The sequence below is a fragment of the Pseudorca crassidens genome, chromosome 3 (assembly GCF_039906515.1).
Source record: "Pseudorca crassidens isolate mPseCra1 chromosome 3, mPseCra1.hap1, whole genome shotgun sequence".
Taxonomy (NCBI): Eukaryota; Metazoa; Chordata; class Mammalia; order Artiodactyla; family Delphinidae; genus Pseudorca; species Pseudorca crassidens.
This window is the reverse complement of record NC_090298.1, coordinates 130680518-130707189: the sequence shown is the minus strand read 5'-3', so window position 1 is coordinate 130707189 and position 26672 is coordinate 130680518. Positions and strand designations below refer to the sequence as shown.

At 39.8% G+C, this 26672-nt stretch overlaps 1 protein-coding gene and 1 long non-coding RNA gene across 5 annotated transcripts in view; both read right to left on the bottom strand.

Moving 5' to 3' along the window:
• Positions 1 to 555: 555 nt before the first annotated feature.
• Positions 556 to 9649, bottom strand: LOC137221927 (uncharacterized). The gene is made up of 3 exons (XR_010942210.1): positions 3484 to 9649; positions 3178 to 3266; positions 556 to 632 (listed from the first exon to the last, which is right to left on the bottom strand). It is a non-coding gene; the product is annotated as an uncharacterized lncRNA (long non-coding RNA).
• A 10049-nt stretch (positions 9650 to 19698) lies between these two features.
• Positions 19699 to 26672, bottom strand: part of MRPL22 (mitochondrial ribosomal protein L22) — a 36653-nt gene continuing 29679 nt past the window's right edge. For 3 of the 4 annotated variants that reach the window (XM_067732375.1, XM_067732376.1, XM_067732379.1), the window contains 3 exons: positions 26363 to 26432; positions 24369 to 24546; positions 19699 to 19992 (listed from right to left, as the gene is read on the bottom strand). In XM_067732375.1, coding sequence (XP_067588476.1) covers positions 19860 to 19992; positions 24369 to 24546; positions 26363 to 26432 — 381 coding nt within the window. In that variant the 3' untranslated portion in view covers positions 19699 to 19859. The remainder of the gene's footprint in view (positions 19993 to 24368; positions 24547 to 26362; positions 26433 to 26672) is intronic. The other variant, XM_067732378.1, reaches the window with a different exon arrangement.

The window sequence follows — 26672 nt, the reverse complement described above, 5'->3', positions numbered from 1 at the left end:
AGATTGACACTTCTTTTTAATTCAGTCGAAAATTACTGAGAGCAGACTGTCAGGTACGAAGCAAGATGCTGTGGGAAATATAATAGAAGAAATGATGCCTTCCCTTCAGGGCCTTTAGATGTGGAAGGTGAAATATTATTGCTAGTAGCTGACATCCATTTACTGTGTGCCGTGTGCCCAGTCACTGCTAAACACTTTGTCTACATTATCTCATTCAATACTCATGACAAATCGATGAAATAGGTATGATTAATGCCCCCATTGTGCAAATGAGGAAACCAAAGCTTTTACATCTTAATAACTTGCTGGAGGTTCCAGGAAGAAAAACCTGCACAGGTTAAGTGCCACGTGGCTGCCACAGGCAATGATTCACATCCATCTTTCTCTTCCCCACTGTCTTAAAAAGTAGGCCACCTGGTGGGTGCTTGAAACATTACTGGCAAAGTGAATACCCACTTTTCAATACACTCTCATTGCTAAATATCCGTGCATTTACCAGACATTAAAGTTTACATGCACATGATTACAGAGTTAGTGAGTTCTAAAGAATTCCACCTTCAGAGTTTATGGGTCTCTTCATACATCCTCCCCACCAGCATCTCCTCTTCCACCTTCAGCATTTGGAGATGGGCCTGAAATGGAAAAGACATTGCCATCTCCCTGCTCTCACCTGTTAATTCTCAATTTCAAGATGTTCTATTACACCTGATTTATGGTCTGACAGAGCTCATTCTAGCCCACGACCTTGAGCTTGTCAAATGCACGGGGGAAAATTTACTAACGACTGTGTTCATCTTAATGCACTGTAGGGAATTTTTTAAGTGAAAAAGCCTCAAGAAGCAGGGACATTTCAAACAGCCAATTATGAATAACAATCGTTTGATGGCTGAGCACTGTAGATCTTCCAGCTCATTCGGTTTTCATCTAATTAAATCTTTCATTTCCACGGGCAGCGTGCAGTACAAACTTGTGTCTGCTTTTGTCAGCTGGAGATAATCAATAGCAGACATGTGGATGCATTTCAGCATTTATTAGCAGCTCAATCGGAAGTTGTTTTATTTTAATAACATCCTTGCCTTTGTTCTGTTCAGGATAAATCGACAGCTTTGATGAATAACAGACAGAAAACTGGTTTATATTATCCCATTAAGAGTAAAGAAATCAGAGAATGAAAGGGAGCTGAGAAACTGAAAAACACTTTAAAGCTGTATTTTCCTTGTTATCAAGAAAAGGGAGAAACAAAAATGCCTTCCATTCACTCTAAAGTATCATCAAACGTATTTGACTTCAGCTAGATATCCCTTCCAAGACCAAAACAATAAATTCCCTCATTCTGAAGCTTTCTACCACTTTTATTTGCTGATCATAGTTAGTAATTCTTGGTTAATTTCCACTGGAGCTGCAATATGGATCAGAAAGGGGAGAACCAGGTACAAAATGTCATTCGTTCATCAGAAATGAACCCAAATGCCCAAAAGCTCACATCCTGAAATAGCAGGCACAGTGGCAGGGGTCGGATGCCTTACAACAAATACACAAGGTTCACCATGGTGAGGCATTTACAACAGCCCGCTGCACACCTTGGTCAGTGGAATTTAAACTGATCTGTGGGCCAGAAGACCTCTCTTTGAAATCTCGCTTGGTATAGCCAACCATTTACTTGACAGTGCCATGAAATATCTCTCAGGCATCTCAAATACAACATCTAAAAATCTGAATGTTTTGCCACAATAAGACACCACTTCATACCCATTAGGATGGAGGTTATCCAAAAACTTAATAAATAACAAGTGTTGGCAAGGAAGTGGAGAAACTGGAACCCTTGTGTACTTTGAGTGTGAATGTGAAATGGTGCAGCCACCGTGGAAAACAGTTTGGTGGTTCCTCAAGAAACTTAAAATAGAACTACCACATGATCCAGCAATTCCACTTCCAGGTATAAACCCAAAAGAAGTGAAAGCAGGGGCTTGAACAGATATTTGTACACCCATGTTCGTAACAGCATTAAATAACAAGCAATAAGCAAGAGCTGAAAGGTGGAAGCAACCCAAATGCCCATCAATAAGCAGATGAATAAATAAAATGTGGCATATACATACAATGGAATATTATGCAGCCTTAAAAGGGAAGTTCTGACACAGCCTACAGCATGGATGAAACTGGAAGACACTGTGCGAGTGGAAAAAGCTAGTAACCAAAGGACAAATACTATACGATTATATGAGGTACCTAGAGCAGTCAAATGCATGGTGACAGAAAGCAGAATGATGGTTGCCAATACTCGGATTTTTCTTATTGTGGTAAGACATATATTACCACAATAAGAAAAATCTGAGTATTCTAACGCCCAGATATAGTTGCCCTCTGATATTTCCCACCTGAGCATACAGTGCATCCATTCACTCAGGGGCTCCAGCCAGAGAGCTGGGAGCCAGTCCTGGTACCTCCACACTCAAGCCCCGAGCCCTCCAGGCATTTCTCCACTAGCAGCCAGACTGGGCTTTTACAGGCCTAAACCGGGTCCTGCTACCCTTCAGCTTCAAGCTTCCCCTTGCACTCAGAATCCAATGCGGACTCCTCCCTCTGAAGCCACGTGACCTTGCCAAATTCTTGTGCCACATCCTCCCTCACTCTGTACTTCTGTGCTTCTCCTCACACTCTGTACTTCCATTAGTTCCTCAAACTAACCAGGTTCCATCTTCACGCAGGGCCTTTGTCTGGAACATTCTCCCCTCATCCTTTGCAGGCCAAACACTCCTTAGACTTTAGGCCTCAGCATAAATGGAACTTCCTCAAGGGTGCTTCACAGCTGCCACATTGCAAAAAGAATGCCTCTTCTCTCCTGTCAAGTGCTCTCTTAGCCCCCTGGCACTTTCTGCATGCCTCTATCTGTACATCCCTCACTACCCAGGAGACGGTCAGATGCCTGAGGTCAGCGCCCAAGTCTGCCTTGATCCACAGTCCCAGCACTTATTGCAATGTCTGGCACATAGTAGGTATGCACTTGTTGATGAGTGAATAAACAAAGGAATGCATGTTCTTTTAAATCACCCAAACAACGGGAAGCAGAAACCCTGCCTTTAACCCAAACAGCCCCCACCTTTTACTTTCTTAGACACCCAGACAGGCCTTTGTACAGTAACGTGAAACACGTCCCACCTCCACTATCCCACATACCTGCTCATAACCATTGGCACTGGACGCTCGCACCCAACGGCACCCTTACAAAGGGGCCTTGCTTTTCCTGAGATGGGGCTGAGTGACACCTGTCGAAGACAAGGTAATTGCTTGAGTTGTTTCCTGCAGTGATACAAATCCACTGACAAGTGCCACACAGCTGTTCCCATACTCAGTTTTCAATGGCGCACTGCCTGCTGTATTAGTGAGCAAGTCCCTTGAAACAACATGAGGTCCGCAATATTGATGGAATATAAAATTAGGTATGTAGCTGCCAAGCACCCCAGAAAGGTCCCGATTCCTTACCTCAGCAGTAATGATGAAGCTGGAGGCTCCCCGGCCATTCTTCCTCCCTTTGGCAAGCATCTTCCCCTAGGTAATGCTCCAACAAACAGTAACTTGGGTTACAGTGATGATGATTATTATTATGGACTCTATTTTATTCTCATTTAATTAGTAATTATTTTAACTTACATGGCTGAAGAGCTGCTACAATGGGCGTTTCCTGGCAGTCAGGGGTTAATTCTCCAAAAATGCAGAAATATGGGCTATTTTCAGTTCAGCCGTTAGACGATGTAGTGATGAACGCCTCTCACTGCCATATGGTGTGGTCTAAACCTAGTGTCTTTTCACAACAATAGTTTCACTTCTATTACCATTAGAGAGAAATATGTAAAAACAGTTTTCTCTCTAAACAGAGCTCCCATGCCAGCAGGCCCTAGAGTACCCTAGAGAAGGAAAGCAAACAACCCTGCAGCACAGGTCGGGGCCAGTTGCTTTCTGCGCCCCCCTCAGGGATGCTCAAGTTTACAGCTGATATTGAATTGGCCATAAAATGCCCATGTCTTCTTTTGGACTCACGAATCCGGTAACGAACCAGGGCTGAAATCCCAAACCCATGGGGCTCGCTGGTGGTGGATGCATGTGAAGCTACCTGGTTAACACCCTGTTTTTGCGTTTTTGACATTTAGGGGTGGCTTTATTTCTACAGATGAATATGCTCTCCTCAAATCACTGAATCCAGGGAAATAATAAGATGAGGCTGGAACATCTTTTTGTGTCATAAAGTAAGAAAGTCCTCAAACGATGAAGAAATGTCAAAAGGACACAGGAAACAACTTGCAATGGCTCCCACTGGCCAAATCTGGGACATCGTGAGCATGAAAAGAAATACTGATAGCAACAGATTAGTATACAGTGAATAAAGTAAGTACTCATGAAGCTATACCTATAGAAATAAATGAATAAATAAATTAGAAAAGAAAGCTCTTCTTTATAGTAAACTATAAATGCAAAAGAAATGATGGTTATTAGAAAATCACCATTTACTAACCATCATAGTAATGTTTAATTCAATCAAGAAACATCAAAGGATGCTAAACTCTAGTGGGTGAGAGATTGATGAGGAAAGAGATACTTACATAGTCTCAAAGTATCTCCTCACAAGATACTTATTAATTACAAAGAGACTTTACAATAATTTTACAGTAGAGACACCTGGCAGACAGCAGCACAATAAGTGAATCAAAGTTAAAAATACCAATAACCAGGGACTCCTCTGGTGGTCCAGTGGTTAAGAATCTGCCTTCCAATGCGGGGGATGCAGGTTTGATCCCTGGTCGGGGAACTAAGATCCCTAATGCCGCGGGGCAATTAAGCCTGTGCACTGCAACTATTGAGCCAGTGTGCCACAACTAGACAGCCCATGTGCCACAACTACAGAGCCCACGCACTCTGGAGCCTGTGCACCACAACTAGAGAGAAGCCCGCGCGCTGCAACAAAGGAGCCTGCGTGCTGCAACGAAAGATCCCGCGTGCTGCAACTAAAACCCGACGCAGCCAAAAATAAATAATTTTTTAAAGAAAGATAGTAACTTAACAAAAAAAATACCAATAACCAAACAGACATCGTGTGCCACCCTGTGGGGTGTGATTAAAAGAAAAAAAAAGCATCTGTGACATTCCAGTCAAAACACATAACCTGAGTCTAACCGTGAAGAAACTGGTCAAGACCAAACTGAAGGAGATTCTACAAAATGACTGGCCTACAATCTTCAACCATGTCCGCGTCACAAAACATAGGATTACCACATGATCCAGCAATTCCAATTCTGTATAAATACTCAAGAGAAGTGAAAGCAGGGACTTGAACAGATATTTGTACACTCGTGTTCAGAGCACCAATATTCACAGTAGCCAAAAGGTGGAAGCAACACAAGCCTCCACTGAAGGGTGAATGAATAAACAAAATACGATATATTCATACAATGGAATATTGTTCAGCCTGGAAAAGGAAAGAAATTCTGAAACATGCTATAGCATGGACGAACCTTGAAGACATTATGCTACATTAAACAAATCAGTCACAAAAGGACAAATAATGTATGATTCCCCATATATGAGGTGCTTAATAGAGTGGGAAGATTCACAGAGACAGAAAGTAGCATAGCGGTTGCCAGGGGCTGGGAGGAGGGAGAAATGGGGAGTTCGTGTTTACCGGATAGAGTTTCAGTTGGAGAAGATAAAAAGTTCTGGAGATGGATGGTGGTGATGGTTGCACAACAATGTAAGTGTATCTAATGCCATAAAAATGTACACTTAAAATAGTTAAAATGGTAAGTTTTGTGTTGCATATATTATACCTCAATTTAAAAAAAAAGTATTCAAGCTTTCGAGTCAAACCTGGGTTCAAGGGCTGGGATGAGGAGATGGGTAAGCTTATGGCTCTGACAGTAATGATAGTTTCACAGGTGCATAGTTATCTCCAAACACCTCAAGTTATATATATTAAATACCTATAGCTTTTTGTGTGTCAATCATACCTCAATAAAGTGGTGAAGAAAAAAAAAACCTGGGTTCAAATTCTGACTGTGCTACTAACTCACTGGGTGACCCTTAGGAAAGTTATTTAATTTCTTTGAACCTCAGCCTTCTCATTTATAAAATGGAGACGATATTCAAGCCTACAAGATAGGATGGTTATGAGGCAGAAGATAATACATTTAGCACAATGCCTGGCACATAGTAGGCAGTGGATAATATTAGCAAGATGATAAATGTCCCCACACATGAGATAACATGCTACATGTTTTTAGAGGACGAAGCTACTTTGGTGTGGTTGGAGTATGTGGTGCTGAGCGAAGGTACTAGAATGAAAAGCAGATCTTTTATGCCAAGATGAAGAGTTTACACTTTGTCCTGAAGCCTGTGAGGAGTCACTGGAGGATTGTAAGCAGTGGAGGGAAATATTAGAGAAGAAGAGAGAGAGGACAAAGACATCTGTATATTTCACTCCGTCATGGGCTTTCTCCTCTCCATCCACAAAGATAATTAACACCACTGGCTTCAGGGAAAACAAAGGATTAACAGAACCGCCACATTTAACACTCTCACTTTGCAGCAAACACCTTATCAGAAGAGGGAACTCGGATATAAAGAAGTAACGAGCCACGTAATAAAGTTAGGCTTAAGCACAAACTCCAAAAAGATGGCTCTGCCTTTATCTCCCACTTGAATCACTGGGTGGAGGGTACAGGAGCTTCCCGTGCTTCTATGACTTAACCAAGGCTTCCCACTGCCTTCTCCATCTGTCCCCTAACCCGTGCCAAGCTTCCTTTGGCCCCTTAACATCTGTGATGAGCAGGGCTGGGGCAGAAGCATTTTGCTCCGGTTCAACCTGCACATCAAGAATGGCGTCACATAACCTCATCTCGTTTCAGTGTTCTAATGTGGTCACATTTTCACCACTGTCACTGAATGTCATTTTAAATAGCTGTTCTCTACTGATTTTTCTCTCCATCTATAACGCTTAAGCGTTTAGGTGAAACTCAAGGTAATGAAAGTAGCCAAAAGCACACATTTCTCCTGGCTAAGCTGCATTTTTCACCTGGTTCTGCTCAGTACTCTAAATGAGATTTTTGATTTTACTGGGTTTTTTCCTAATTACCTAAGTAATATACGTTCCACCTAGAAAATGTCAAAAATATAGAAAAGCAAAAAGGAAAAATAAAAATTACCTATATTCTTATCAACCAGATATAATATGCTTAAAAATACTGGTATACATCCTTCTAGGTTTGTTTTTTTTTTCCTAGTTTTCTATGCGTATTACTACTTGCTCTTTTTAAAATTGGACTCATGTTGTACATAGTGAAAAACTTATGTTTTAAATAATAACTAGTAATTAGTCTTAACACTTCACATTTTATGTCATTAATAGCAATATTGTGAACCTATCCCTATGTCATTCAAAAATGTGCTTTAACGACTCCATAGCACACCATCACATTGTGTGTATCAGAGCTAGGATCTCCGCTGTCCAAGTTGTTGCCTGCACAAACTGGTAGGCCTGGCGTGGGGTGGGGTCCCCCTGGAATAAGAGGAGCCTTTTTTCTAAGTCACACAATGGTGTGCATTTTAGCTAGAAAACGCCCAGGTACACAAAGGGAACATAACCTAGCCAGTTCCCCAACATTGGAATGTTTTAGGTCATATCCAGTTATCTTTATTATGAATATCTTTGTACATATCTTGTTAAATCAAAGAATATACAATTTTTGAGACTCTTGTTAATGTTGCTGGACTGCTCTCCTACCAAGTGTTTCAGAGTGTTCTTTTCTCTACAACTTTCCAATTCTGGATGTTTCCCTTCTTTTTAATCCTGGAAAATTATATATGTGACAGGTACACACTTTTAATGTGTAACTACTTGATTACTAGGGAGAATGAATATTTTTAAATGTTTATTAGTAATATGTATTTCTTCCCTTAAAAATGCTCTATCCATATTTCTTGCCTGTTTTTCTACTGCAGTATTGGTCTCATTGATTGTAGGGCTCTTTGCATTTCAAGAATGTTAACCATTTATCTGCCATATATATATTTTTTTTTAATTTATTTTTGGCTGCGTTGGGTCTTCGTTGCTGCGCGCAGGCTTTCTCTAGTTGCGGCGAGCGGGGGCTACTCTTCGTTGCGGTGCACAGGCTTCTCACTACGGTGGTTTCTCTTGCTGCGGAGCACAGGCTCTAGGCACGCGGGCTTCAGTAGTTGTGGCACGCGGGCTCAACAGTTGTGGCTTGCGGACTCTAGAGCACAGGCTCAGTAGTTGTGGTGCACGGGCTTAGTTGCTCCACAGTATGTGGGGGATCTTCCCAGACCAGGGATCTAACCCATGTCCCCTGCATTGGCAGGCGGATTCTTAACCACTGCACCACCAGGGAAGTACCCTGCCATGTATTTTTTAAACTTTTTCCCCAATTGTACATTGTCTTTCCATTTTTGCTTTGATGTTTAAAAATTTGTACATCATTTTTAACTTGGGAGTAATCAAACCTGTCGATCTTTTCCTTATGTCTTCTGCCTTTGATATTTAAAAAGGCTTTCTCCATTCCAAGTCAGATTGATTTCACCCATATTTGTTTAATTTTTTATTATACACCTCATAACTGCAACCTAGGTTCTTTTAAACTGGGTTTGGTTTATGAGGTTCACAGTCTTTAAACCTGTGCTGAACCATGTAGTTGCTCTGGCTGGTAGAGCATTGTATAGGGAATGGGGAATTGGATGAGGAAATGGATTATCTTCACCAATGGACTTGGATCCTCTGTGCCTAAATCCTCTGTGTGTAAAATATAGGAAATTACATTTGGAACCCAAGTTTTACCTTTTTCAAAATTATAAAATATGGTACATATACAGAGGGCCGCACAGTGTGATGAACAATCATAAAACAAGTGTTCATGTAACTGCTATCCATATTACTGAGATGGAGAGGGAGGGAGAGAGAGGAAACGAGGGAGGGAAGAGGAGGAGGAAGGGAGAGTGGAGGGAGGGAAGGAGGGACGGAGGGAGAGAGAAGACAGAAATTCCTACAATGGGTTCTTTCTCAAGGACACACTCCTTTTATCTCTTGATAATCACTATCCTGTTTCAGTCTTCACTTCCTTGTTTTACTTTATGCTTTGCTCTCGTATGTATTCATCACCTATCTTTTCTGCATATTTTTAAGTTTCTAATGGTTTGATTTTTTTTCACTCTTATTTATAATCCATTTGGAATTTATCTTATCATACGATGTGAGGAATCAAAAGTTAATTTTCCACAAATGGTTTATCAATTTTTTCAGCACTGTTTAGCATAATACTTTCTTCCTGAATCAGTTTTTTAAAGTCAGATCTCTCAAGATGTAATTCATCCTCTTTAAGATTATAATGCCATGAATTCTGACAAATACATAATGCATAGTCACAACAATCAAGACATATAGATGGAGTATTTCCATCATCCCAGAAAGTTTGCTTGTGCCCTTTTGTAGTCAATCCCCCATCCCCACCTGCCAGCTCCTGGAAACCACCGATCTGTTCTCTGTCCATACAGTTTTGCCTTTTCCTGAATGTCAACTGAATATAATTATACAATGTATATAGCCTTTTTTTTTCCCCCAATGTTTTATCCAGCCTTTTGAGTCTGGCTTTTTCACTTACCGTAATGCTTTTGAGATTCATCCATCTTATTGATGAGAAGTATTCCATTGTAGGGACGTACCACAATTTATAGATTCAATCTTCCAGCATTAAGTATAATGGTAACCATAGGGTTTTTGTAGATGCCCTTTATCAGATTGAGGAAGTTCTAGTTTGCTGAGTTTTTATCATAAATGGATGTTCAATGTTATCAAGTGCTTTTCATGCAGATATTAAGCAACACATCTTGGTCCGTCTGCCCTGGGAGTAATAGACTCTGCCACTCCAGAGACTTGAGGTTGTAGTCTACTGTCCAGGAAAAATTGTCCAGGTTAGTAGGCAGGGCCTTGGGCCTCACATCCACTGATCACTTTGAACCCTGTGGGTAACTGAGTTTGCTGCCCTACCCACAGTAGCTTAGAGCTTTTGATCCCTAAAGGAGGAAAATCCAGGGAAGCCAATGGCATTTTGTGTCCCCAACATCCATTGATCGCCTCCCTCTGCCTGGACCTCAGAGGTGGGCTCAAGAGGGCCAGCCTCCTGCCCTGCTCCCAATATTTCTTGTGAGCACCTGGTGGAAGTCTGTGGAAGAGAGTTTGTAGCTGAGTGGAAACTCCTCTTCTACCTCAGCTTTCCCAGGTTTACACACTCACCCACACATGGATTTTGTGTTACAATTTAGCTGATTTCTTCTCCCCACATGGACAGTGGCTGTGCCTCTCCTCCCCATGCTCTGCCAGAATGCGGACAGTTGTGAAGCCCATTTCTCCTCGGAGGGGCTTGTCTCTCTTCTGAATGAGGTTACTTGGTTGCCTCACAACCTCATCTTTCTCGTGAGCTCAACAAAAGTAATGATTTTGTAGTTTATCTGTCATTTTCTCATTATTAGGACAGAAGCGATGTGCTTAGCAGCTTTCTGTAACTTAAGCAGAAATATAAGAACATTTCAGTTCCACCTTTATCCTAAACCATATGTATATACTTGAGCCTGTTTGGCGGGCTATTTTTATTCTTACACAAGAATCATGCTACTTTTATAATAAATCTTTCTTTCTAGCAGTGTAAGTCACCTCTCAATCTTCTAAAAATTCTTCAGCCTTTTATTAAGCTTCCCAGGTGACCTTAGGATTATATTGTCTAGTTAAAAAGAAAAATACTTTTGACATTTTTATTAGAATTGAAATGGCTGAATTATCGAGTTATGCCATCCAAGAATGTGGTATGCTCTACCATTTATTTAAGTCTTCAAGTCTCCCAGGTAAGTTTTACAGTTTTATTTATATGGGTCCCGCATACTTTTCTTATGTCAAGTTTATTCCTAGATATTTTCTATTTTAGTCTCTATTTTAATGCCTTTTTAAAATTGTATATTCTGATGATTATTGATTTAAGGCATAAGCATTGACTTTTGTATACTGATTTTGTAACCAGCTGCCTTACTGAACTCTCCTTACTTCTAATAATTCTTCAGTTGATTTTCTTCGGTTCCTAGGGAGGCAATTATACGCAAGTAATAATTTGTCTCTTCCTTTCCAAAGATTTTTTCTCTTATTTCATTTTATCTTACTGCTTTGACTAAACTTTTGGTAAATTAAATAACCATGGATGGTGGGCATACTTGACTTGTACCTGACTTTGGTGGGAAACTCCAGAGCTTCATCATTAAGTACGATGAAACCTGAGGCAGATACAACAAATTCGCTTACTGAGCAGTCACTCAAATTCCCTTCCAGCCTGTACTTGAAAAAGAAGAGAAAGGAACAGCCCCTGACATTCAGAAGCTGGCCAGGCACTCAACGCTGTTATTCTCCTTTTATCTCACAGAATACCAACTCAGACAAGGTCATTCTGAGAACATGATTAAATCATATAAAGCAAGTCCACAACATAATTTTGTCTAAGCACAGACAAAAATAAGGTTGCTGTGCCATCCACAAAATACCAACCATCACCCTCTTTTTGCTTAAATGAGTGACTGTTAATTCTTTATCAATTAATGACACCTGTTTCCTCACCCTAGTCTGCCCTCCCTATGTATAAAATTTGAGATAATCATAGAATTCCCACACACACACTTTCTGATGGCATCCAATACAGAGCAAACCTTAGCTTCCCTAGACTCTCCACAACTCAATCAACCAAAGCCCAGATCCTATAAAGTCACTCAACCAAAGCCCAAATCCTAATATCCTCTTGCTGAGGATTCCCCATGGTTCCCCACAGTGTGTGTTCTCCCTTGCTGCAACAATAAACCTGACTTTTTCAACTATAATTGTGATCATGGTGGTCTCTGGCTGCAGGACATTGACATGTTTTAAGAGGCTAGAAAACTAGAAAGTACATTTCTATACTCCTTTATAGCTAAGGTTCAGTCCTATGACATTTCTGCCAGTCACTGATACCCATGCTTAAATTAGTCTAACAAGATGTTGGAATGGGACACTTGCTACCTTAGTGTGGTGTCTTAGCCTGAGGCACCACTGTGATAGGTATCAAGATGCCAAAATGATTGTGAGAGAATCACTTCTAACTCCCAATTATGACTCAAGTTCATCTTTTGATCAATTCTAATCCAGAACCGTACAGAGAAATAGAATGATCCAGCTCATTCCTACAAAGAATTTTAAATTTTTTCTGTATGTTTTATGCCCTTGTCTCATACGTATTTTTTCATTTGTATTTCTTTTTAATTGTAGTTGATTTACAAGGTTGTGTTAGTTTCTGGTATACAGCAAAGTGATTCAGATACGTATATATATACACACACACACATATACTTTTTCATATTTTTTCCATTATAATTACAAGATATTGAATATACTTCCCTGTGCTATACAGTAAGACCTTGTTATTTACCTATTTTATATATAGTAGTTTGTATATGCTAATCCCAAACTCCTAATTTATCCCTCCCCCACCCCCTTTCCCCTTTGGTAACCCTAATTTTGTTTTCTACATCTGTGAGTCTGTTTCTGTTTTGTAAATCATTTGTGTCATAGTTTACATTCCACATAAAAGTGATATCATATGGTATTTGTCTTTCTCTTTCTGACTTACTTTACTATGATAATCTCTAGGTCCATCCATATTGCTGCAAATGGCATTATTTCATTCTTTTTTATGGCTGAGTAGTATTCCATTGTATATATACATATATACACACCACATCTTCTTTATCCATTCACCTACTGACAGATATTTAGGTCACTTCCGTGTCTTGGCTATTTGTATCATTTGTATTTCTTATTGGACTTACAAGATCTGTCCATTTCAATGATTCTTTCCCCCAAAGAACCAAGAATTAGGAGTGTTTTATTATCAAGTATATTATGCTTAACTTCCTTTTTAAGAACAAATTTCTGGTTTTAGGGCAGTATTTTTTAAAGTGACCTAGGGCTTCCCTGGTGGTGCAGTGGTTAAGAATCCACCTGCCAAAAAAAAAAAAAAAAAAAAGAATCCGCCTGCCAATGCAGGGTACATGGGTTCGAGCCCTGGCCAAGGAAGGTCCCACATGCCCCAGAGCAACTAAGCCCATGCAACACAACTACTGAGCCTGTGCTCTAGAGCCCGCGAGCCACAACTACTGAAGCCCGTGCACCTATAGCCCGTGCTTTGCAACAGAAGAAGCCACCGCGATAAGAAGCCTGCACATCGCAACGAAGAGTAGCCCCTGCTCATCACTAGAGAAAGCCCACGCACAGCAACAAAGACCCAATGCAGCCAAAAATAAACAAAAATAATTTTTTTAAAGTGGTCTATATAACTCTTATTTGAGATAATGTGAGGTCTTCTTTGTAAATCAATTTTACAATTGTAGAATCAATTTAGAGTCTACAACTGTAGAATCTAAAATTTGTAGAATCAATTATACAAATTGTTATGGACATTTGAAAAGGATAGGTATTCTCCTTAAGAGTACAAAGTTTGAAATACTTATCACAGCTGCTACTATGTAGCAAACTACCTCATATTTCAGTGGCTTAAACAATAAGAACTTACTAATTTCTTCATGAGTCTGTAGGTCAGTTTGTGGTGGTTTACCTGTTCTCACCTGGGCTCATTCATGCTTCTGTCATCAGTTTTTGCTGCATCTGCAGCTGTGCTGATGTCTGCTGGACTCTCTCGTGTTTTGTGGTTGGCCGCCTGTAAGCTGGGGCCCACATCTCTCTTCCACGTGGTCTCTCGTCCTTGAGCAGATCAGCCTGGGCTTGTTTACATGGAGAAGCAGAGGTCCAAGAAAGAAAGAGGAAGCAAACAGGGCCAAGGCTGAAAACCTGCAAACTGTCACTTCTGCCACGTTCTATTACAAAGTAAGCCCAAATTCAAGAGGTCAGAAGAGACTCCACCTCATAATAAGAGGCGCTGCAAAGTCACACTGCAAAGAGCATGGATATAGAGAGAGTCAAGAACTGTGGCCAGAGAAAATGAACTTAAATCATTTCTTATGCTGGGGTCCACTATGGAAACTTGGAACTTTTCGATGACCTTCAGGAGGTTTAGAAATGGTTTCACATTGACTGCAGAATGTATTCCTCCATATGGGCATTAAACAACGCTTTTAGGTTCATTTATGTCTTTTCCTTAAATTCCACTTTGTGATATTAATATTGCCATCCCTTACTTTCCAGAGTGGAATTTTTATAAGTCTCCTTGAGCCATAAGTGAAAATAAAAATTCATTCAAGTCCCTATTGGACAAACACAAAAAATATTTTACTTGACTGCACAAGTATGATTCATTTCCCAATATTTTCTCTTTGATCCAATGTATTCGTGATTCCATACAGATAAATCCTAAGTTATGTACTAACATAACTCAGAGTAGGCTGGTTTGCTTAAGAATAAAGGCTAGAACCTCTCTTATATAGAGATCTGATCCTAGACAGTTATATCAGAGACAGTGGGTTAAGAAGAGGTGCCTATTCCTAGAAGTGTTAATAATGTCATCTACATAGACAAAACTACATAGTTTTGTCCTGCTTTAGAATTTCTGGAAGCTCACCTACGCCAAAACATTTCCTGTTTTAAACCCACACGTGTGATTGAGCTCTTCTTAATCAACTAAAATTGTAATTACAACCTCTGCACTAAAATGAAATGACTGGAAAAAATCTAATCGTTTTCATCACATAGAAAAACATATCCCTTTTATTTTGCAATGTTTGCGGTATACTCACTTTGCATGCTTTTCCCCTCAGTGTTAGCTGGAGCCTCATAAAGTTTAGTAACTCTGAGTCAGCTCCAAAGACAGTATATTCCCCATCCACATCACACATCCCACATCTTATTTCTGGAAGGATGAAGTGGTCCTAACATTTATAGAGTTGAAAACAAAACCCAAGTCGGCATTCTGACAACATAACCCTTTACTGATCCATATGACATTTGTCATTTTACCCTTTCCCCTTACCGTATCTTTAAGAAAATAAACTTGCCCCAAAATCCAATGACTGTTTTCCAGGGCACCCTGATGTCTGCTCCCATAGGCCCATGTCCCTCTGCTTTCGTAACACTCAGCACAGTGAAGACTTGTAGTTAGTGATTTACTGAATTACTCTGCCTTTCCCAGCAGAGTGTGAGCTCCAGGAGCAAGGGCTGATTCCTCTTTCACTATCTGTATCCTCAGCACCAGGCATATAATGGTTGCCCAATAAATTATGCTGAGTTAAAGAAAACAAAAGCTAACCTTTAAAAAAAAAAATCTATCATATGGTAGCAGTCGGGGTGACGGTTACCTTTGGATAGGTGGGTAGTGACTGGGAAGGGGTATGAAGGGGACTCAGGGTTGCTATCACATTCTATTTCTTCACCTGTTTACCTGGGCACGTTCACCACTTGATCAATTATTGAGCTAAACTTATGATCAGTGCACTTCCTGAATGTGCTACACACCAACTAAAAAAGTTTAAATCTATCATAACTCTCTGACAAAGAAAGAAGGAAATCACAAGCATTCAGATATTGCCATTAAAGAATAATTAAGACATTAGTTTCTGAACCACGTAAAGTTAATTTTAAGTGGGGACCAAAATGTTCATTTATGTTAGAAAGTGCACTCTCAGCCACGGAAACTAACCAGATGGACTTAGCAACAGTCACAATGGGAAAGATTCATTGAGAAAAAATATATATACAGTGCTTAAAACAGTGCTAGGTACCCAGTGCTGCATGTTAGCAGTTAGTACACTTTAACCAGAAGCAGCTCCGAATAAAGGCTGAATCTTAGATCACAAGCAAACTTTCTTCATTAGAACCTAAGATCTGTTTTGTCCTTAACTCTTTCAAAACAGCTTTAACAGCCTGATGAAGCAGCAACCTCATTTACGTAATTTATAGTTACGGAGTCCACATCACCACCTGGCGTGTTTTAGTCACACCCGAGGAAGTCAAAACTCAAGGCTAAAACTCATGGAGCCTCTGCACTGAAAGAGAGCCCAGAGACCCTCTGGCCCAGTGATTCTCTAGCCACACATCACTGGGGCATTCACTACAAGTGCAAACCCCCTGGTCTCCCACACCAGCTCCTGACTCACTAAGTCTGAGATAGGGCCCAGGGATTTGGATCTTTTAACAAGTCCTTCAAGTGATTCTGAAGAAGGTGGTCTACAGACAACACTGAGCCTCTTATCTTCTGGATGAATGAAATGGAGGCCAGGGAGGGAGGAGACCTGCCCAAAGTCGTCTTCTGGTTAATGAGTATGCCAGGACTAGAATAAAGTTCCCTTTCCACCACTCCAGTGTTATTTCCATGATTCCATGCTATAATAGCTTAGGACCCAGGATCTGCCCTAAACCTCAGTGGCTTACTCCACTGAGCTCTTTGCCTTTTTACCCACACATTAAGGTAACTGCAGAGGCCCAGAAAATACCTGTATATTCACTAGGTATGCAGAACCAGGTACTTAAACCTAGAGTTTAAATCATAGCTCCAATATTCACAAACTGTGTGACCCTGAGACAGTTATTTGTAAAATATAGCATGGAACATGTCAAATAATGAGGTCCCAGTAAATAGTAGCTATAATTAATGCCATCTTAAAACATGGCACTAAAGCTACATTCTTCATTTGACCAGAGGGATATTCTCAAAGTACAGTCCCCTACAACAGAATCACCTGGAAGTGCTTGTTTAAAACAGATTTCTAGTGAATCAGAATCTCTTGGGCGAAACCCAGAAGTCTGCACTAATAAGCAAGCACCCCAAGTTCTTCCTCTACATACAAACGTTTGAGAAACCCCGGACTAGGGCTGTGGACAGAGTGCCTCTTGTCAATGAAAACATGTGCATCAACGAGAATCAGGTACTGCCGAACACTCTTAACAATTTTCTGCTAACAAGAGGGAAGTGAGTGCCACCTACTGCCTTATTTTTATTTATTTATTATCATTATTTTATTTATTTTTGGCTGCGCTGGGTCTTCACTGCTGCGCGTGGGCTTTCTCTAGTTGCAGTGAGCAGGGGCTACTCTTCGTTGCAGTGTGCGGGCTTCTCATTGCGGTGGCTTCTCTTGTTGCAGAGCACAGGCTCCAGGCACACGAGCTTCTGTAGTTGTGGCACGCGGGCTCAACAGTTGTGGCTCACAGAATCTAGAGCACAGGCTCAGTAGTTGTGGTGCATGGGCTTAGTTGCTCCACGGACTATGGGATCTTCCTGGACCAGGGCTCAAACCTGTGTCCCCTACACTGGCAGGCTGATTCTTAACCACTGTGCCACCAGGGAAGTCCTGTGCATTAATTTTGTGTCCTGCAACCTTACCAATTCACTGATTAGTTCTAGTAGTTTTCTGGTGGCATCTTTAGGATTTTCTATGTATAGTATGTCATGGGCAAACAGTGACAGTTTTACTACTTCTTCTCCAATTTGTATTCCTTTTATTTCTTTTTCTTCTCTGACTGCTGTGGCTAGGACTTCCAATACTATGTTGAATAATAGTGGCAAGAGTGGACATCCTTGTCTTGTTCCTGATCTTAGAAGAAATGCTTTCAGTTTTTCACCATTGAGAATGATGTTTGCTGTGGGTTTGTCATATATGGCTTTTATTATGTTGAGCTAGGTTCCCTCTATGCCCACTTTCTGGAGACTTTTATAAGTGGGTGTTGAATTTTGTCAAAAGCTTTTTCTGCATCAATTGAGATGATCACATGGTTTTTATCCTTTAATTTGTTAATATGGTGTATCACATTGATTGTTTTGCATATACTGAAGGATCCTTGCATCCCTGGGATAAATCCCACTTGATCATGGTGTATGATCCTTTTAATGTGTTGTTGGATTCTGTTTGCTAGTATTTTGCTGAGGATTTTTGCATCTATGTTCGTGATATTGGTCTATAATTTTCTTTTTTGTGATATCTTTGTCTGGTTTGGGCATCAGGGTGATGGTGGCCTTGTAAAACAAGTTTGGGAGTGTTCCTCCCTCTGCAAATTTTTGGAAGAGTTTGAGAAGGACAGGTGTTAAGTCTTCTCTAAATGTTTGATAGAATTCGCCTGTGAAGCCATCTGGTCCTGGACTTTTGTTTCTTGGAAGATTTTTAATTGAAGTTTCAATTTCATCACCTGTGATTGGCCTGTATATATTTTCTAATTCTTCCTCACTCAATCTTGGAAGGTTGTACTTTTCCAAAAATTTGTCCATTTCTTCCAGGTTGTCCATTTTATTGGCATAGAGTTGCTTGTAGTAGAGTCTCTTAGGATGCTTTGTATTTCTGTGGCGTCTGTTGTAACTTCTCCTTTTTCATTTCTAATTCTATTGATTTGCATCCTCTCCCTTTTTTTCTTGATGAGTCTGGCTAAAGGTTTATTCATTTTGTTTATCTTCTCAAAGAACCAGCTTTTAGTTGTATTGATCTTTGCTACTGTTTTCTGTTTCTGTTTCATTTATTTCTGCTCTGATCTTTATGATTTCTTTCCTCCTACTAACTTTGGGTTTTCTTTGTTCTTCTTTTTCTAGTTGCTTTAGGTGTAAGGTTATATTGTTTATTTGAGATCTTTCTTGTTTCTTGAGGTGAGCTTGAATTGCTATGAACTTCCCTCTTAGAACTGCTTTTGCTGTGTCCCATAGGTTTTGGATCGTCGTGTTTTTGTTGTCATTTGTTTCTAGGTATTTTTTGATTTCCTCTTTGATTTCTTCAGTGATCTCTTAGTTATTTAGCAGCACCATTTAGCCTCCATGTATTTGTGTTTTTTACTTTTTTTTTTCCTGTACCTGATTTCTAATCTCACAGTGTTGTGGTCAGAAAAGATGCTTGATACAATTTCAATTTTCTTAAACTTTCCAAGGCTTGATTTGTGACCCAAGATGTGATCTATTCTGGAGAATGTTCCATGTGCACTTGAAAAGAAAGTGTATTCTTCCGCTTTCAGGTGGAATGTCCTAAAAATATCAATTATTTTATAATGCAAGCCTGAGACTGGTTCAATTCCTCTCTCCATTAATTTGAATGCACTCTGAAAAATGAATCAATCCTAAACAAGACAACCAAGCAATAGAAAGCATTGTTGGTAGGAGACATAAAATAGTCATTATTTAAGTAAAATAAAACTTTCTAAGTTAAATGGTTTTTGGAGTTTTAGATTAATATATCTAATAAACTCCTGTAATTTCAAGTTACTGCTAAATCAGTAAAGGAAAATATAATCCCTCATCCACTGGCCTACGCCAACAGTGAAAGGAAAAACTGAACTACAGAATGCCCTAAAATACTGCACTGAAACAATGTGCAGGGATGCTCCCGTCCACCACCCCCTCCCCCAGTTCCAGGAGAAAAATCAAGTGAAATAGTAAGGACAAGTTTTCTTATCCTGTAACTTTCTACTCAAGTCCAGTATCAAAAGTACCACCTGCAGGGCACAAGCTAGAAAGCTAACACTGCCTTCAAACATCACTCAAAAAAGCCTTCTGAATTACATAGTCTGTCACTATGTTTAAAGCTGATGTCTCCTTCTTAGTTGCAAATACATAAAATATACCCAGAGGCTCAAGAGAGATGGGCAGAGCTTTATAAATATTCATGTAAAACTAGCAGTTGTACTTCATATTTCAATAATTCAATGACAAATCATAAAAAGCATCTGTCTTTAATTTTTGTTGGTTTTAGGAAATGAATGGTAAAATATATACACTGTGGAGTCTTAATACCCCCATCATAGAGTGTGAATGATGGTCCGGTTGCGAAGCTCCTGGATATACTCTTTGGCGTGGGCGACTGCTGTCTTTGGTGCCTCAGGTGGAGGTGGAGGGCCTTCCACCAACTTCACAAAATAATGGCAAAAAACCTTCTCCATAATCCCAAAGCGACCTCTGCCGTGGTATCGGATGCGTTTCAGGTACTGGCCTCGCCCTGAAGTGGACTGAGCTAGACAGAGAAGAAAAAGAAAATTATAGGAAACAACTGTATCCACAAGATTACAGCTTGATCAGCTGAGCAATTTCTGCCCTTTCCTCAACTGGATTCTAAGACTACATGAGCTCACAGGCTGGCTACAGCAGGTTTGTCTCAAGACAAGTATCTCCTGAGTCCTTCCTTACTAAGGACCAGGCTCTACTCCAGGTGCTGCAGAAATAGGAGTGAACAAGAATAGCAAGGGCCCTGGCTCTGTGCAGTGCACACTCTAGAGGAGAAAGAGAGAAAATAAACATGATCATTTTAGTTAGTGACAAGTGCTACGAATAAAGAAAACAGTGATGTGACAGAGACTGATTGGGTGCTGGGAGGCAACTTGAGACTGGAGGGTGTCAAGAGGCATCCTTGAGGAAGAGACATTTGATCCAAGACCAGAATGAATCATTCATGCAAATATCTAGGGGCAAGGTGTTCCAAGAAGAGGGAACAGCAAGTGCAAAGGCCCAATGGTAGGAACATGCTTGGCTTGGTTCAGGAACAGAACCTGCTGAAGCATAGTAAGCAAGGGAAAGAGTGATACAAACAAGGGGACGAGATCAGAAATGAAGGCAAGATTACACAGAGCCCTGGAGGCTGAGGGATGACGTTCTGATTTTATTCTAACTGTATTATATTCTAACTGTTCCTTTGGAACCAATGATTCCCAAATGCTGTCCTCAGGCTACTACATCAAACTAACTTAGGGAACATATTTAAAATGCTGATGCTGAGATCCCATCTCTAGATACTCTATATTTGGAGTGGGCTTTGAAAATTAAATCCTGAGCAAACAACACTCCCCCACACCCCAAGCAATTCTGATTCACAGCCAGGTTTAGGAACTCCTGTATCACATCTGTCCCCTCATCTCCCCTCTCCCATTCAACATGTCAAAGTTTGACCCTGCAAAATTTGAAGAAACCTCTTAAACAGCACAAGAAGAAATCTGTTCACCTGTTCACCCACAGTAAATCAGGGTAGTAATTACCTTCTACCACCTTCTGAATTTACTTAGTCTTACGTTTTTAGTTAATTTAATAAGCCTTTTAAAAAGGCAAAATCTATAGCATATGTAGCAAATTAATTCACTTCAATACTCACCATTCTTTTACTGTGACAGAACTTTATATTGCAGGGACCATATCAAAGTATGTGCTCCACAACCCTCTAACTACAAACCTCTCATGAAATGGTTTCAGCAGAAGCACCCTAGCTTTGCCAAAGAGAAAGCTAAGGATGAAAGTGATTAAGAAAACTGCCTAGGGTCTCAGTGAGATAAGGAGAGAACTACCACCCTTTTATCAACTTCATCTACTGGCACTAAAGAAATGAATTTAAGAATTTCCAAAGATGGGGGTGGGGGGCAGGTGGCTGAAATGGGTGAAGGGAGTCAAAAGGTACAAACTTCCAGTGATAAAATAAATAAGCCATGGGGATGTAATGTACAGCATGGTGACTATAGTCAATAATACCATATTGCATATTTAAAAGTTGTTAAGACAATAGATCTTAAAAGTTCTCATCACAAGAAAAAAAATTCTGTAACTATGTATGGTGACAGATGTTAACTAGACTTGTAATCACTTTGCAATACTGAACCATTCAGTTGTACACCTGAAAGTAATATAATGTTATACATCAATTATACCTCAATTTAAAAAAAAATTTAATTTTTCCAAAGAAAAAGCAGCATTACACAAATCACTTTATAATACAGTACTACCAGGTGCCCTGAATCCACTTGTCAGGAGGAATCCTACAAACAAAAACAGTGACATTGGGAAGAGTGTAGAAACTTCTAAAAAGATTTTACAAACATGGTAGCTAATTTTATCCAAAACTGCTACTCTACCCAACTTGGGCACCAGTTTCCAAATACCCTGAGAATAAGGAATACTACTCCAGTGAAGGAAGTATCAAAATTAGCTAACTGTGCAGGACTACATAATCTATCAAAACACAATGATCAACCCTATGAGGGTCTATGTTAACTACCATTTTCCTTCCATCTCTCCCAAAATACAGAAGAGAAGACACTCAATACCTGCTAAATGCCAGTTATGATTTCCTCCTTAATCCATAAAATATCATCTGCTTACCTTTATGCAAATAATGCCATCCCTTTTTTATGTCAAAACAAAAACATTAATTCTTCTGAAACACCAGGGTTCTTTAACACTCTGGAATGGGAATACCCAACACAGCCACTCGGACATCTGAATGAAATCAGGGCTTAGAGTATAAATTCCGAATTGTTTTTTTTTTTTTTTTTTGGCCGCACCACACAGCATGCAGGATCTTAGTTCCCTGACCAGGGATCGAACCCGTGGCCCCTGAATTGGAAGCGTGGAGTCGTTTCAAACTGCTTTAGTACGGAACCATTTCAATTAAATGAAACAATACGTAGATGCCTACTTTCACGTGAATCTGTTAAGAATGAAACACGGGTGAGAGTAGATCCAAAACTGCTGCCATTCATTCACCCAACATATAGAAATTCCAAGTTCCTGCTGGGTGTGAAGCGCCATCCTGGGCTCTAAGGATACAGCAGTGACCAAGAAGCCTTTCTGCTTGTCCCAGGCCCCACCCCTGGAGGCCTCAGAGCACAATTTCAAAACCAATGCTTAGAGTTAATAGTCTTAAAACACTGCCTTAATAACATAAATCTCTTACCCAAAAACTTCCTGTGGTTCCTCGTCAATACTGTTTTTTTTTTTTTTTTTTTTTTTTTTTTTGCGGTACACAGGCCTCTCACCGTTGCGGCCTCTCCCGCCGCGGAGCACAGGCCCCGGACGCGCAGGCCCAGCGGCCATGGCCCACGGGCCCAGCCGCTCCGCGGCACGTGGGATCCTCCCAGACCGGGGCACGAACCCGTGTCCCCTGCATCGGCAGGCGGACTCCCAACCACTGCGCCACCAGGGAAGCCCTGTCAATACTGTTTTAACCAAATGCCACAGCTTGCCATGTTCAGCCCTCTGAAATCTAGGCCATGTTCACCTTTTCAATTTCATCTCCTCTAAGGCAAGCCTCTACTTCCTCTGCACTGTTCTACTCACTGTACCACACACTTACTGCTCATCCCAACCTATGTGCCTTTGCTTAAGTGGTTACCTCACTTTGAAAATTTTTCCTCTTGGACACTCCTTCAGATCCCCAAAAGCGTATCTTCAAAAGCTAAAATTGTCTAGAAAATCTCCATGACTATTTTAAACTATACTGACCTCCTCTTCTCTATTCCAACAATACCATTTACCTGTTACTCTTTTTGGTCCCAAACCATACACTACCTTGTGTACGTGTTCATGTTTCACCTGTAAAAGTTACTTCCTCAACAAAACTTACACTCCTCTTGTACTGTCCCCAAAGTTCATGCCCCATAAGGAACAGAAATGATTTTGAAATACATCTTCTGCTAATTAATATCATTTTTTCAATACAGATGTTTCTGGTAAATTTGCTTAAATTCTAAAATAAATTTCAAAGTTTTCCAAGTACATACAATACTAATAGTGTACATGGTTTTGTTCCAACTAGGGAGAACAATTTATGTATTCTTCCAAAGGGCTATTACTGTCAAAGAACAAAACTACTTGTGCTAAATGTTTTAAATTGCTATAAAAGATATACCATCACCTAACTGTGTGTGTGGTATACTCACTGAAGGCACTCAAATACTTTTTGAATGAAAGAAAAAACATAAAGACATCTCAAAAGTGGAAACGACCTTCTAAAGATAATGCCCAAGATAATGCTCTTCTAAAGATAATGCCCAGCAGGTACCATATTTAAAATATTGTCAATATTTCCTAGTACTTGTATTTAGGTAAATACGAATCTTGACTTAACTTTAGAAACTCTCCCCCTTCCTCCTTCATCATTCTTAGCCCAGAAAACTGATTTACAAAGTCAGTCATTCACTTTCCCTGAAGTGAACTACTATAGATGTCATGAATCATGAAGCAGTGACATTTTATTAGTCCATGTCCACTTGTTAAGGCCTGTTCACAGTGTCATTAGTCATCATTTTAAGTCTGAAAAGGAAATGAACTTTCAAAGTCTGTGGTCATGCAATACCAGGTATTAGCTTTAGACTGATGACAAGCATTTGAGGGAATTACCACATAATGAGAACATATGCTACCAAAAAAGCAAGTCCCTTAAAATGCCAGTACTTACTTATTTCAGGGGACTGAAAGACCTGTTGCTGAGCCGAAACAGTAGCCAACAAGTAACTAGCCTTTCAAAGCTCTAAAAGAAGTCTATGGAATAAAATGTCTAGGCCTTTTCAAAGACTGTAAAAAGATAAATCCATTTCCCAGATTTTATAGGTAAGAATGAATAGAACTTACCCAGGCTTCTCCCCTGGGGTTTCAGATTCAGTAAGTCTGTGGTGAGGCCTGGGAATCTGTATCTTTAATAAGAACCTCAGACGATTCTTATCAGGGAAGTTTAGCAAATACAGGGATAAAATGCCTGATGTGTTGTGGTCAGATACTTCATCTTCCTGTGGGTACTCATCTCTTTTTCCTTCATAATGGAATTAGGCAACAAAATACTTAGCAAATGAGTTTTTAAAATCATAAGACAAATCCAAAGTTATTAGCCCTACTTAAGAAAAGAGATTTTGACCCAGAACTACATGAAAGGAAGGTGTAGGAAGGGCAGAGGTTTTTCAGCAGAAATGTGCCTGAAGAGACCAATGCATTAAAGGACCATTCACATGGGACTGGTTAAGTTGATTTTTGCTTAAAGGCAACATTGGACTTTGCTCCTTCATTTGGGAAGACAGGATTAAGCTCCTCACCCTCTCTCTCAACAGTACTACAACTGTTGAAACATATTTAACACAAATTCCATTTCACTTGCATCTGATTTCCATTATGAAATGTTGCCTATCAGCTAAGAAGCCAATATTCCTATAAAGTTGAACGAAATTAAATAAATTTGATTTCATATTCAGTCATGGAGCAGGAAAGGTCACCAAGAGGTTTTAAGCAAACGGTCTTGCTCTTTATTTCATCTCTTCCAATGATTATGGGTCCTTCCAGCATTATTTATTCATGCTGCTCCCAGAAGAAAATGCTTATGATTAATTACTGTGGACTGCATCTTCTGAGTTGCCATTTGATTCTCCTCTGTATAAGAATGTAATTAGTTATACAAGATTCAGCTTTAAAATAAGATATTTCAGTTGAAAATCATAACTCATTTGAATTTCAGAAGTAGGTGTGGTTGCCAGCATCAATTCCAGGTGAGATGAGGTAAGGTACTAACTAAATCAGAATAAATATCTCCAGTAGAGCAGAGGTTATATGACAAAGTGCAATTTAGATGTTTTTTTAAAATTCTAATTTTTGAAAAACTATAAGGCACAGCTAACTTCCCCCAGAATGATTCAGCCTTTTACCCTCCATTTGGAGAGCAGCAGTTCCCATATTTTGAGTTTAAAATAGCTTTAGGTAAAACAGTCCTTCTCATATGCAGGTTTGGCAGATTGAGAAAATTTTGCTTTGACATCAACATCTCTGTTTGATTACAAAACTGCTGAGGTTAGCAGTAATTGCTGCAGTAACTCCAGCCACTGCTCTACTTTACTGTGGTGTTAGGGGAGCGGGGGGAGAGCTTTATAATAACCATTGATCTCTTTCTAAAAAAGGAGCAGTATGAAGGTATGCTACCAAAAAATCCCTTACATTTGTACAGTGTACCAGGCTTCCCAAAACATATTCCCACACATTAATTTAATGTGATGTGGAACAAGCATACAAAGCTGAGGTAATGCTTCAGGATGTAATAACAAAGGGGAACCAACACATCTGGGTCATCTGAGCCTTCGAAGGCCCCCTTGGCTTTTAGAGTTCAACAGATTTTCCATTCTGGTAAATGGAAGACTAACTTATAGGATACCTTTAGGGATTAGGCACCTGGCTTGGCACATTATAAATAAAGATTTTTTTAAGTCCACCTGTGATCCTTTATATATCTCCTTTGGGTTGACAAAGAATTCATTTTTTAAAAAATCAGTTACATTCTTCCATAGTTTCATTATGATTAACGGACCACTCTATATATCATCTTGATATCCATTATTTAATAATTATCAGCAATAGGTTTCATGATCTCAGTCTCATTACGGAACAGGTAACAATAAAGCAGTAAAGTTAGGACCATTTACAACTGACTAACATTAGCATGCTGAAGGCTGAAGAATAAGCTATTACCAGCAATTTTCACTAGCAAACACAGTCCAAAGTATTTAGATATCAAAGATTGTTATTAGATGAAGAATTTGGCATCACTGTTGGAAGCCATTTTCCAAAGCTAAGAATATTAAAGATCTTACCTATATATAAATTGGATCTGAATTCCACATTGTGGTCTCTCACTGCCATATCTTGTGCTTCTAAGAGAACCTTAAATAAGGAAAAGAAAGGCATTCATATGGCTGACCTGAACTAAAACAGAATTAAATTTCTCATTTCTTATTGTTATCTCTATGACTGCTAATCACATGCCTTCCTATTGCAGTCAGTTTTAAAAAGAGAATATCAAATTATAACAGTACTAAGGAAAAGGGATACAGTGAGCTTTCCTTCCTCAGACAAGAATTGCAAATGCAAAGAACACAGTCCAGGTCCTGCTAAGTTTTAAAT